The sequence below is a fragment of the Cucumis sativus genome, chromosome 4, assembly GCF_000004075.3.
Source record: "Cucumis sativus cultivar 9930 chromosome 4, Cucumber_9930_V3, whole genome shotgun sequence".
Lineage (NCBI taxonomy): Eukaryota > Viridiplantae > Streptophyta > Magnoliopsida > Cucurbitales > Cucurbitaceae > Cucumis > Cucumis sativus.
The window spans coordinates 25,012,294-25,025,160 of NC_026658.2; the positions used below are offsets into that span (position 1 = coordinate 25,012,294).

General features: G+C 34.2%; 2 protein-coding genes across 4 annotated transcripts; both read right to left on the minus strand.

The window, feature by feature from the left end:
* Nucleotides 1-2,106: 2,106 nt before the first annotated feature.
* LOC101222443 (nuclear transcription factor Y subunit gamma) lies at nucleotides 2,107-6,512 on the minus strand. 3 transcript variants are annotated; one of them, XM_011655865.2, is made up of 7 exons: nucleotides 6,029-6,512; nucleotides 5,714-5,931; nucleotides 5,463-5,576; nucleotides 4,390-4,792; nucleotides 3,418-3,802; nucleotides 2,417-2,494; nucleotides 2,107-2,325 (listed from the first exon to the last, which is right to left on the minus strand). In XM_011655865.2, the coding sequence occupies exons 4-7, from the start codon at nucleotides 4,773-4,775 to the stop codon at nucleotides 2,275-2,277; spliced, it is 900 nt and encodes a 299-aa protein (XP_011654167.1). In that variant the 5' UTR covers nucleotides 4,776-4,792; nucleotides 5,463-5,576; nucleotides 5,714-5,931; nucleotides 6,029-6,512; the 3' UTR covers nucleotides 2,107-2,274. The 3 variants fall into 3 exon arrangements, with proteins under 3 accessions (XP_011654167.1, XP_031740367.1, XP_011654165.1); XM_031884507.1 differs by having other exon boundaries at nucleotides 5,463-5,633; XM_011655863.2 differs by lacking the exon at nucleotides 5,463-5,576 and having other exon boundaries at nucleotides 6,029-6,511.
* A 2,975-nt stretch (nucleotides 6,513-9,487) lies between these two features.
* LOC101214070 (probable protein phosphatase 2C 72) lies at nucleotides 9,488-11,329 on the minus strand. Its single transcript, XM_004141373.3, has 4 exons — nucleotides 11,096-11,329; nucleotides 10,745-11,017; nucleotides 10,288-10,629; nucleotides 9,488-10,037 (listed from the first exon to the last, which is right to left on the minus strand). The coding sequence occupies exons 1-4, from the start codon at nucleotides 11,279-11,281 to the stop codon at nucleotides 9,861-9,863; spliced, it is 978 nt and encodes a 325-aa protein (XP_004141421.1). The 5' UTR covers nucleotides 11,282-11,329; the 3' UTR covers nucleotides 9,488-9,860.
* Nucleotides 11,330-12,867: the final 1,538 nt, after the last annotated feature.

The window sequence follows — 12,867 nt, forward strand, 5'->3', positions numbered from 1 at the left end:
TTTTTTGGAAGCTACCAATGGCCGCCGTCTCTAAGGTTTCTTTCATGGCTCTTGTTGCCGTTTTGTTCGCCGTCCTCTCCGTTGCTGTTGCACAATCTGCAGAGTCTCCTGCTCCCCCTCCGGCTTCTCCGGCTAACTCTGTCGTTCCTTCCTTGAGCTTTGCTTGTGTTGGTGCTTTCCTTGCTCTTCTCTTTGGATCTGCACTCAAGGCTTGAATCTCACATTCATGATACTTCTTCCTACGCGTTTTGTGATTTTACCCATGGATTCGGTTACTGATGATACTCCATTATTGAGGGTTTTATTGACTATATTATTGAGTGTATAGGACATGGTTTTCGACGATGTCAAGATTTAGCTTTTATTAGATATTGGTGGTTTGTATTCATGTATTATTATCATTATTATTATTCATTGTGTGTTATTTCTCATTATTAATATTGTTCTTTTTATATCTCCACATTATTTGAGTAAATAAATTATTTCAGTTTTCTAAACTCTCTGTTTCGTGAGATTGATTGATCAACATCTCTATTCTCTCTTCACTCCAAATTGTTTATAAACTGTATCAATACTTGTGTATAATCGGGAAGCGGAAATGAAGCTAGAGAGATTCCGTCTTCACTTCCTAAACCATTCCGTCCAAACAAGATTTTAACTTCACAGTTCAAAATTTGAAATTCCAACAAAAACAACCATCGGGATGGCTGTGTTTGGTAATACTAGAAATATGTGTATCATTTATCTTCTTCGTATTATTAAATATTATAGAGGTGTGAGGTGTAATTAGCGTCATAATTAAACTACTAATGATGAATGGAGTCCAAATCCACCATCGTCAAAACTAGAATTAAATGCCTCAATTAGTGAAAGGTGATGGGTTTTGTCTGGTATACTCTCATTGTCATCTCATTTCAAATGGCTCTCTCATTTAGGTTATCAAAGATATAATAACAAAGGAAAAAACTTGTAAATTAATGGTGGCTTGGTTAGAGAAACACCATCCATAGTTGATTCAGACTCCAACGCACATAAGGTGGTGAAATTAAGGGAGAATAGAGGATGGAAGAATTTGTGAGAAAAGAAAGGGTGCGTGGCGAAGTGTAAATGGTGGAGAGGGACGGCCTGGCCATGTGGGTATAGGGATACGCAATATCTCGTGTGAGAGAAGTATCCAACTAAATGATGCCACGTATCAGTGATATTTTAAAAGAATCACGCGGTTTGTCTGAGAGCATAATACCCAAATTAGGGTGTGTGAATACGAACATGAACATGAACATGATCAACAATAATAATATAATAGATCTTATGGGTTTGTGCAATCCACGCCTATGAGATTATTATATTTGTATCTTTTCCAATTTTCGAGAACTCCATTCTCCATTCTTTTTTTTTTCTTTTTTTTTCTTTTTAATTTTTTAAAATTTTTCGTATGTATCTTTCTTTTTGTGCGATTTTGAACCATCGTCTTTGACTTCAACATAATGCATTAGTAAAGACAAATATATGGTTTTGAGAATGTGACTCTCCAATTTTGGAATTCTTTTGCTAATACTGAATGTTGCTGTTAATATGTATTGATGTAAAGTCCCAAGTGTTTATTTTTCCATGACAGTGCTGAAATTAACATAACTTAATTCTCATCTTGAGTGATACAATATTACAATATTAAATTAATTTAAGATAATTGAAATAGTGTTTGTAGTATTGGTATGGTAGAAAGAAAAAACCTTTGAAATTAAACAATTCAACTGGTTCTTTTTTCTTTAAAGACAGGTCAGGTCAGACTGTTCTCAAACTTTTCTTGAATTTGATTCCAAAACCTCAATGACCAATTCAGAATTGAGAATCCATTGGAAAAATTTGCTATCAGAGTACCCACTCAACCAATCTCCCACCCCTCACCCAAACTTCTTCCAAAAAACAAAGGATAAAGGGAGATTCATCACATTATCGAAAACCCCCAGATATCTTCAAACTCCACTCTTCTCTATCTTCAAATTTCGAAAGTAAAAAAAAACCATGTTTGTTAGATTATCTTATTTAATTTGCATATTACCCTGACCTCCCCCCTCCCCATAAAAACCGTGAAAACAAACAGCATTTTCAAGAGGATGAATGAAATAGAATGAATAAATAAATCAAGAGAGGAAAGGAACAAAGAAAAAAAATTGCCTACTTTCTCTGCTCTGCCCCTTCAATCTACTAACCATTTTTTAAAAAAAGGGAATCCATAGAGTTTGTACATTTTATGGTGAATCCTCACTCATTTCACTCTGAATCCGACTCCATGTTACCCATTGCCTTCAATCCTCTCGGTCTCTGCCATCAAATTTATAATCAAACCATTAATCACAACTCTCCATTGATTAACACATTCATCGATTTCATATCATTAGCTCGAGATACTCACCTTCTTAGAAATCTTCTTTTCCCGAACTTCATACCGCTCGAGAGTCAGATCTGATAGCCATGCCCCCGGACTCACCAGCTGCAGCAAACCATTTCAAAATGTTCAAACCCCATGGAATAAAGCAAAAGGCACCCATATTCAACAATATACAATGCATAATCAGGTGAGGTAATAATTGTTAGGAGGTGGGTATTCATCAGCCAACAGCTTTGGGGCCCAATCTAAAAAAAGCACTTTCTTTACAAAAAGAGCTAAGGGTCCCATTTGTCACTGATAACATACCAATCACCACCCTACACATGGCTGAGCATCAAATGGCATCCGATGCAACCTCCCTTTCTAATCGTACCATCTCTCTTTATTGTTCTCTTAATTACAATTCATACCGTTTAACTAATCCCACACCCTCCTCCCCCAAGTAATTACTCTACTAAACCCCTTTTTAAAATTTCAACACTTATTTGTTTTAAGCCTAATTTAAAAACATTTATATAGCTAATGAGTTTACTTTACTATTTGATACTGTACCGAAGTCATCGAACAAACCTTATCTTTATTCTTTAAACAAGGACTTGGTTTAACTTCCTTAGTCGGTTTCAGATTTTTTTTTTTTGTATCATCTTCCATTTTCACTTTAAGTAAAGAAAACCCCTAAAGGAATTTATTTGTTTATTAACTTTTTTGTTTCTAACCCTAGAAAATTATAGGTTTGAGAATGCCGAGAAGACAAGGGAGTATGATACAAACAGCACAGCAGCCAACCTGCAAAAAATAACCGTACACCGTGTCCTATCCTATACAAGAACGTGAATCAAACGCAGCCCGTGAAAGCTGCAGTGTTGTTTTCTTATATGAATAAATTTATTTATTTTCTCATAATTTTTATGTTAAAAATAAAAATAAATAAATAAACCCTTTTGAAAATTTCCTATGGCTACACAAAAAGATAAATGAATTAATAGTTAAAAGAGGATGAGATTAAGGGGGGGTGGGGGGCTTACGTTGACGGTGCGTTGGATAATCTTGGCACGTTTCTTGGGTCTTTGTGGCAATTTAGAGCCTTTGATGGCTAAGAAATCCTCTTCTTTCTCTTTGTTCGTCAAAGCAATAGCGAATTTTGGCGGCCATACTTGAGGCAGAGCAGCTTCCCCACTCCCACCGGAGGAAGACCCACCTTTTTTACTATCGTGCGCCGTCTCCGATGTAGTCCCCGATTTATTGTTATTCTCATTGTGATGATGATGATGGCTGTTGTTATTGTTGTTGGAATGATGATGGTGGTTATTACTTCCTCCTCTTCTATCGTGCGCCACTCTGTCTGGCGACGCAATTCCCCTAACCCCACCGTTGCCGTGCCCTCTCATCGCCCCCGCCGTCTCGGAGTTCCTATTTATTAAAAACAAAAAAACAAAAAACAAAAAACAAAAACAAAAAAAAAAGGAAAAGACGTTTTTATGTAAGAGTAATATGAAAATAAATAAATAAAAGTAGTAAAAAGAAACTAGATTTAGAGAGGAAGGAAGTCAAATTCCGAAATTGACCTTTGAGGGGAAGGATCTTTAAGATCGGTGAGACAAGTATAGCGAATGTGGGGGAGATGGTGATTTTTGGGTTTCCCTTTGGATTTGGTTTTTCTTCAATTTTCTTTTCTCTTTTAATTTCAAAATAATATCAAATAAAAAGTAAGAACATAGATGTGGGTTGTTCATAGCCGTCCGATTAACATAATTCCCTTCACCATCGTTAAGATTACGTGTGACGACGACGTGAAGGTCTATTGTGACTGTACACACTCGTGGGTCCACCACACACTCTTTTCCCTAATCCCAAATTAGTGATCACACGGCTCTCATTCCTCCACACAAAAAAGCTTATCACTAAAATCATTTCCATTATTCACAATCATGTGCTTAAGATTAACATCTTAACATCGTCATCGTCATACCATAAAATTTAAAATTTGGAATAAATACCTGAGAATGCGGTGGTGAGGAGGGGGCAGTTGAGGAGAAGATGGTCGTTGGCGGAGATTCAGATACCCATTGGCAGGAGGACCATGGGTCCGGTTCGGGGAGTCTTTATCGGTTCTAACGACTCGGCGGTCGACTCGGGCGGTGGTGGTACGGTGAGCCGGAGTGGCGGGGTCGGTTTTATCTCTGCCTTGGACCTTCATGCATCTAAGGCGCTTCCGGTTTCCCCACTGCAAAACAAAGTCCGATGATGGTGTGGTTGTTTGTCTTGTAGCATCGGAATTGGATCTCAGTACGTCCACTCCGCTTCTCCCCGATGTGTCCACTTTGTTATTGGCGGTGCCGTTGCTATTATTATTATTATTGGTTCTTATGGTATCCCTTTCCATCAGGCTTTTAAATATAACTGTAATGTGGAATGGACGGCTAACCCAAGTTAGTTGAGGTAATCAACCATGGTTAAATCTCCATAAAGTAAAACAAAGAAAGAGGGAAAATGGAGGAATTGTGTTGGATTTTGCAATCAACCCCCCACATGGCCTAATTAGCGAAAACAGGTAAACAAAGATGAACCTTCTCCAGCTATTTCCGAGTTCAGATAAACTCATAATCGCGAGAGCTTGTGAGGGATTTAATTATGCAAGATCAAGGTCAGAAAAAACTTTTCATTACAAGAAGGAAAATGAGGAGGTTTTTTCTTTTCGATTTGATATTAGATCTAAACCCAGAAATCCAATGATAGGTAATGCATTCACAAAATCAAAAAAGATAAGAGCATCTGGGAAAATTCGTCTGCTGATTGCGAATCTGAACAACAAATCAAACTCGCATCTTTCCATCATAGAAAGAAATCCAATTGAGAGGAAAATCCTGTCCGTGAACATTTTTGGAGATGGAAATTTCTGAAGCCATACACAGAGGAAAGGTTTTCATTTTCTCCATCAACATATGAATTTTAAAAATTTAATAAAAACTCTCTGATTCTTCGAAATGAAGAAGAGATGAACAATGGAAGGAGTAGGATAGTCTCTTTAGAGAGAGTAGAAAATGGAGGTGAATAAAATTTGATGCATTACCTGAAAAACCTGAACTGAAGCAAACAAAAACCAGTGCGCAAAATCAAAAGGGAAGCGTAGGAAGGCGACTGATGCCATGAGATGAAGAATAACGAAGAATCAAAATAATCCCCTCTGCCCCAAACCACCGAATGGAGGAAAAAACGAAAGAAGCCACAGTACAAAAAACAACTGCACATCAAACTCTCGAACTAAATCTCAAAAACCCAGTTGAATATATACGATCTACGATTCAGGATAATTTTCTTTACCTGTGATTCAAAGAAATTCCCAACCAGATGGTCGCTTCTTTTACTCTTCAGACTAAGCGAAAATGCGAATCAGAAACCAAATTGCAACGACGGAGTTCCATCGCTCAGAGTTCTCTTCTTCGACTATCGAACAACAGCCCTGTTTCCACCATCTCCAATCTTTCCAACAGTTTGGATTTTCTTCAGACAAACTAAAAAATCCGTTTAAAAAAATGCATCTGAAATGAACAAACAGATTACAGAAAATCAATAAACGGAGTCATTCCACAACCAAAAACACAAATAACTAACAACCCAGTGAAAGGAATTTCTCACAAATTTGCAAGCCTCTGTAAACTTCAAGACGTCCCCCAGATGATTACAAATGAAAAGGAATCGATTGGGTAAATAAGAGAGCAAAATTCGCTTGTAAATCAAATCCACTCCGAATTTGTTCAACTAGAAATTCCCAAATGTATTCGTGAAAAAACAAAAACAAAAACAGTCACGCCTGTTTAATTATTTCTTTAAACAGATCAATTCCAAAAGACGGAGAAAAATTGAAGCAAGGAGCGAAATTGTTCGACCCACAAGCTTGTTTACAAATGAGAGATCCTCAGCATTCCAGACTAGAATTGAGAACACTAAACTTCGTTCCGATTAGAGAACAATAACAAGGAAAAAACAAAACAGAAGAGAATTTGAAAGAACGCCAGAAGAACTGGAGAGAGCTTTCTTCTTCCTTCTCCTTCTCCTTCTCCTTCTTCTTCTTCTTCGTTTCTTGTTCTTCTTCTTCGTCCCTCCTTTTCAACAAATACAAAACACACCCTATGAAACGGAATTTTATACCCTCATTACAGATTGAATCGCACACTTGCTTTCTCCGCCGTTCATCATACATCAAACGACTATCCTTTCATCTCACCATCCTTCTCTCTCAGTGCCCGCGTTACGGCGTCGTATCATGTTTTGGTTTTCCTAACCCTTTTTTGTTTTCCTTTCTCACGGCCTTTATTGACGTCAAACGGAATCTTCAACGCCGTCAAGTTTTTTATTATTATTTTCGCGGGGGGGAAATTAAATGTGGTTTCCTTTGTTTCGGTTGGGTGCGACGGCCCATTTGGGTGAGACCAATGGGTTGGGTTTGGGTCCGCTTTCGAACGTTAACCGTGGTTAATTATGTAACCACGGTGGATGAGTGAAAAAGGAGATGGTATCCACTGTGACCCTCCCTATTATCCTATCTATGTGCTGGAGATATCTATTTAAGATTTAACATATTTTCCTATTTAAATTCAATTTCTTTACCTTTTCTTTTTCTTAATTTCTAATTTTAAAAAAATTACAAGATGTTTACTGCAATATGTGGAGAAGTAGTAGTTTATAAACTTCAACAATATTGGCTTACTTTGGTTTTTACTATTTTATTATTATTGGTATTCTAAATTCAAATAGAAAATATCTGTTTCACCAACTCTAACAAAAATGTATTGGATTTTAAGTTACATTGTTCTTTACTATTAATTTAGTCATTTTGTGTATATACCAATATTCGAAACTAGGAGTAGAAACGTTGATCCAAGGTCTTTTTCTTTTTTTTTTTCATTAGAAGAAGCTTGCAATATTAAAATAGGTTTTTATATTATATAGTAATACTTACGTGCATTTATCTTCACCATTCACATATGAAACATATTCAAATATTCTATAAATAAATAAATAAAATCAAACCGTATTGTAACGAGTTATTATTTTACAATTTGATGAGATGCATAAAGATAGGTGATGCTCAAGATGCGCCCAAATATATATATATCTTTTATATACACAATTTTCTTATTTTAAATTTTGGCATGATCCATAGGACAAGTTGTATGTTGAAAAATGTTTAGCTTGACCCGGAAAAAAATTTCTTCCAAAAAGTCATTTATTTTTAAGCATTACATATATATATATATATATATATATATATATATATATATATATATATATATAAAAAAAAAGAATGGTGATGTCTTTAGTTACATTTTCTCAAAATAGTATTTTTATACCAAGCTTTTTTTAAAATTTATTGTACACTTAAAATAATAATGTGAAAGAAGACTAAATATTGAAGACTATGAATTGGACACTTAAATGAGTTAGGAAGTTTAAAGTAACTCTTACCTCCATTTTCTTTAACATATTTGGTGGTCGTATTTAAAAATATTATATAGACTAAAGTTTCACATTTTAAAATCTTTTAAATGAATTTTTTATATATATAAAAAAAAAAGTTATAATTTTTAACTATTTAGTTTACTATCTTACTTCATGTTTATTATGATTGTCTCATTTTCATAATTGAAAAACATATATCATTTGATTAATTATATTTAAATTAAAATGAGTCAACAAATTATGTCTTTTTAACAAGAATGACGTAACGTTATATTTTAATTCAAAAACATTTACGAAAAAATGTGATAATGAATTAATTCATCTTTTTTTTAGAAATGTTTGTACGATTTGGCTTATTTTGATTTGCTTTGGATCTTTGTTGGAGTTTAAAGCATGCTTGTAGTTTTTGAAGATTGTAATTTTAAGTCACGGTTGGTGCATCCATGGAGAGGCATTTTTTCTTTTGTTTAGGATAGTTAATGTTTTTTTTTTATTAGTAACGAGTGATATTGTTTGATTTTGATATGTAACATTGGTTCTAATTGCTTGGGGTTGGTATTGAGGAAACCCTAAAGGGCTATTCTCTATTTAGACTTTGTCTTCATTTATATGTACTTTATTTTTTTTGGTAAATTTTTTTACATTATTCATTTTTCCTTTATGTCTTGTTGATTTGTGTCTTAGCTTTAAGGTCATTTTTCCTTTTCAGCAGTCCAATACAATTGGAGGAAAAAAATTAGATAAAAGAGATAAATTTTGTCTTATATCTCATTTCTATCTTTTTTTTTTTTCTTTATTTTGTTTCAAGAGTTATACCAAGACTGTGGTAGATATTTGAATTTCGACATATTGGTTGACTTAGTTGACTCAAGGAACAATTTGTTGCGCGAGTACACGATGCTTGATATATTACTCAATTTTGACATCAACATTTCATCTCAAATCACTTAGAATCACACATCAACAATATACATATGTCTTAATTGAATTGAACTATGTTATCGATGAAATTGTTTTTAGCATTTAAGTATATATTTTTATTTTTTTAGTATAATAGCTTCAAAATAGAATAGTATTTCTCACTTTACTATTTAATTGCTACAACTTTAATTAGTATCTTAAATTCTCCTCTTTATATTACATTATAGAATGTTTACTATTTTATCAAATTAAAATTATTTTACACTACAAATACATGTTATTAATTATAATCCAAAGTAAAATGATTCACACCTCAAATTACAAACTATCATAGCTCAACTATAATAACTTAAGATGATAACAATCTCCCTTGCTCCAAACACTCCAAAAATATTATAAGAAGATTATAGGTAGTTTAGAAATTCTAGAAGGAGATTATCAACCATGTATAATACTCATATTTATAATTGATGAGGATGAGATCTCAACCGTCCAAAGTTTGTTGTCATTTTTCTATTAATTCGACATCACCAATCCATCCCATTTAGCTTGTCATGTGAGGATTTTTTTTTTGTGTGAGTAATGAGAAAAAGATGTACAAAGATGATTATTGTTTCGAGTGCACCAAAGATCAAGTATTACTTTTCCTCTAACAAGAGTATATTAATTTAAACTATCCGTACTAACGATTTACATCCTCTCAAAATCACTAAATTTTCTTCCTAAACCAACCAATTCAAACATTTGATTATAACAACTTTCAACATCCTAGCATGTATTACAATTAGAAGATATGAAAGTTTAGAATATTATATCAGTAATCATTATGTATTTATATTTTCCTTAATTCTTCCATATTTCTCCCTCACATACATCAAATTTTGCTATGCTTCTTTCTAACTTTGTTTTATGATATAACTTTCTGACCCAAAATATATATTTACTACAAACAAAATCAATTTTATTTCAACATCTTTCCCTAATAACAGCCGGTAGCCTTGAACTACTACTTCCCGGCCACAGTCATGGCCTGACCGACGACGGAGAAAATGGCAAAATGACATTATTAATCACTTTAGTTTGGTGTTCATTGTTTTGGGGTTTGTAAGAAGTGGCAAACGACGGTGCAGTCGTCTTGTTTTGAAGAAGGCCAGCGTTTCCAAGCCTCTGTCGCCGCATCCACCACCGCTTTCGCCGCCGCTTCTTCACTCTCCGCCGCCCAAACGATGGACGCTACTTCGTCGTTGCTCAGCACATCCCATATCTGAGAATAATCGAAAAACCCCACATCTCAAAATTACTAAATTTGCTAATTAATTTGATTTTTTTTAAAATCTACGGAATGAAATATGTTTCTCTCTTTTTCTTGCTTTAAATGAATAAAGTAGTTATTTATTGCATTTAAAAATCAAAGTCAACAATTTTTTTGAACATAATAGGAGATGAAGTAAATTAAAACCATGGGAATCTTGGAGAACTATCGAAAAAAAAAAGAAAAGAGAAGAGAGGATTACCCCATCAGTGGCGAGAACGATGAAGCGATCGAGAGAAGTGAGAGGGCGGAAGGAGACATCAGGGAGATTAATAATGCCATAATCTTTAAGAGCAAAATCACCAAAAGCTCTTGACATAGCCAGCCCCGGTGAGTCTTCGTTGGGGAGCCACACTCTTTGTATATGAGCTTCGTCTTTCAGCGCCAAGACTCTCCCTTTACATCTTCTTATTCGCTCACCCTCACTCTCCAATCCAGGCTTTAAATCTGTAGTTAACTGAACGGCTTTGATTCCTCCATCCTCCCTCATCCTCCCCATCACCGCCCTTGAATCTCCCAAATTCCCAATCACCAAATAATCTTCCTGTTTTCAACATATCATTCATTATCATCTCCCCTTTAATTTGTTTTTTAAAAAACGAGAAGAAGAAAAGAAAAAAAATGAAAACATTATTATGTAACAGGATCTTAATCATTACCTGTTTGACCATAACAACAGCGGTTGATCCACTGCAAGAGCCATCCAAATTCTCTTGGAGTTTGATCTCTTTATCCATAACCTTGAAGGAAGTTTCAAAAGCTTCTTTCCATGCATTGAAACTCTTCCTCTTCACCAAGCTTGACTTAGCAGTTACCTCCCCAAGCAATAATGAAGGCAATCTATTCTTCACTAAATTGCTCACAATATGACCATTTGGTCCATGCCCATCAAAAACTCCAAACAAATCACTCTCTTCAACTTCTCCATACTCCTAATTCACAAAACAAACACACAAATTTAATAATTCTAAATACGTAATAATTAAAACAAACAAATCTAATTAAATTACCTGATATGCAAAAGCAGCATCTTGATTGATTCCTTTGCTGCCTTGCTTAGAACAAATGGATTCGAGTTTCTGAATCCCGCAAACAGAATAACATGACTTATAATGATCTTCTTCAATAATAATACTTCCAACTTTGTTAGTTTCATGGCGAATCTGAGAAGATGCAGAGGATATACAGATTCCCATTGTCAAAGGTGTGTGAGGAGGGGAAGTTTGAAGAAATGACAATGTCCTTTGCCTTTAAATCAATAAATTGAATGGGTCCTACATGGGCAGATTAGCAAATTAATCAGTTATATTATATAGTTTTAGCAGCTGCCCGTTGACTCAGAATCATTCACTTGCCTTTGAGTAATTCATAATTTATAATGGAACCAACAAAGAATATACAAACTTTGGCCATCTCAACACTCTACCCAATAGGCAATAACCCACAAACCAAAATAGATCATAGAGAAGAAAAATCTTAAATCTTTGGCTGTTTATTAAAAAAAAAAAAACACCCTTCTTGGTAATAATTAAAAAGTAACTATATATCATCCTCAACTTTTTACAAACAAGAAATTCGTTACGAGTTTGGATGAAATTTCAAATGTAGAATAAAGAGGTAGTGAGATAATTTAACATGGTTGTGATGAAGTTGGAAAAAACCTTCACTACTAACAATATAAACAAATATTTCCTTGATTCTTATAAGAGAATTCTCCAATAACATTATATCACTAATCCCCATAGTTAGTTTAATAAACTTAAAATACTAAAATCGGTTTTGAACTTTTTTAACATGGAGAACTACACTTCTAATAATTTGTCAACTCCAACGCTACGTTATTATAGGATTGTGGTTTTAGTTTCCGAGTCTCCTTCAACATTTTTATGAATTTATATCGTAATGTATTTTTCAACCCATTAAAAAAAGGTTTTTCTAAAAAATTCATGATAAAAATTAGTTTTTTTTCTTGTTTGCAATTTAATAACAAGGAAAATCCATATGCTGAGTAGTTGTAGAGTCTGAAGCGATGAATGGTTGACCAAGCAAACAAATTATTGTTATTATTAATATTACTTTTAGCTTCTTCTTCTTTTTAATTTTAATTTTGGGAGAGAAACTTAAAAAGTAGGGAATGGAATTTCTTGTGGAGAAGAGTGATTGTGGGAGAGACGAAGGGCCAATTTTAATCAATAGTAAAATAATTTCCAATTAATACATGAATTAATTATCATTAATCAAATATTAGTTATTATAAACACATTGCAAATTAAATTAAGTAAAGTTCGAAAAAGGGACCCACCAGGCACCTGCTTGGATAAAGGAGAACCGTCGGATGAAGATGGTGATTAGAATCTCTTGAAATTGGAGATGACGTGGATCCATTGTCAAATACTATTGGAAATTCCACCAAAGTATGAGGATGGGGTTCCGGGTCCCACCTTCCCACTACAATGGATCTCATCTCATCTTACGTCACCATTTTAAAAAAAAATTAATTATTCATTATACTTTTTTATTTCCTTTAATTGAATCTCACAGAAGGTAAATTTGGTTAAAATCTTTTCAATCATTTTTTGGATAAACATTGGATCTCTTATTTATTTTCAACCATTTTTGTTTGTTTTTAATTTGTTTTTGTTTTTAGATTTGATGCCCTTCCAAATATTTTACCATAGTATTGGTCGGTGAAACTCGGGCCTTGATCGTTTTTTGGTCCGTTCCTTTCGCAGTGTTGGAACTAACGAGCGTTTTTTGGTCCGTTCCTTTCGCAGCGTTGGAA

Bases quoted from the DNA above. Each gene is read 5' to 3' on its own strand.
- LOC101222443 (XM_011655865.2), bottom strand. From the start codon at position 4,775: ATGGAAAGGGATACCATAAGAACCAATAATAATAATAATAGCAACGGC. The intron at 3,803-4,389 runs GTATTTATTCCA...TTTAATAAATAG, and splicing joins CCTCACCACCGCATTCTCAG to GAACTCCGAGACGGCGGGGG. The intron at 2,495-3,417 runs GTAAGCCCCCCA...GGTTTGCTGCAG, and splicing joins TTATCCAACGCACCGTCAAC to CTGGTGAGTCCGGGGGCATG.
- LOC101214070 (XM_004141373.3), bottom strand. From the start codon at position 11,281: ATGGGAATCTGTATATCCTCTGCATCTTCTCAGATTCGCCATGAAACT. The intron at 11,018-11,095 runs GTAATTTAATTA...TTTGTGAATTAG, and splicing joins ATGCTGCTTTTGCATATCAG to GAGTATGGAGAAGTTGAAGA. The intron at 10,038-10,287 runs GTAATCCTCTCT...GATTATTCTCAG, and splicing joins TCGTTCTCGCCACTGATGGG to ATATGGGATGTGCTGAGCAA.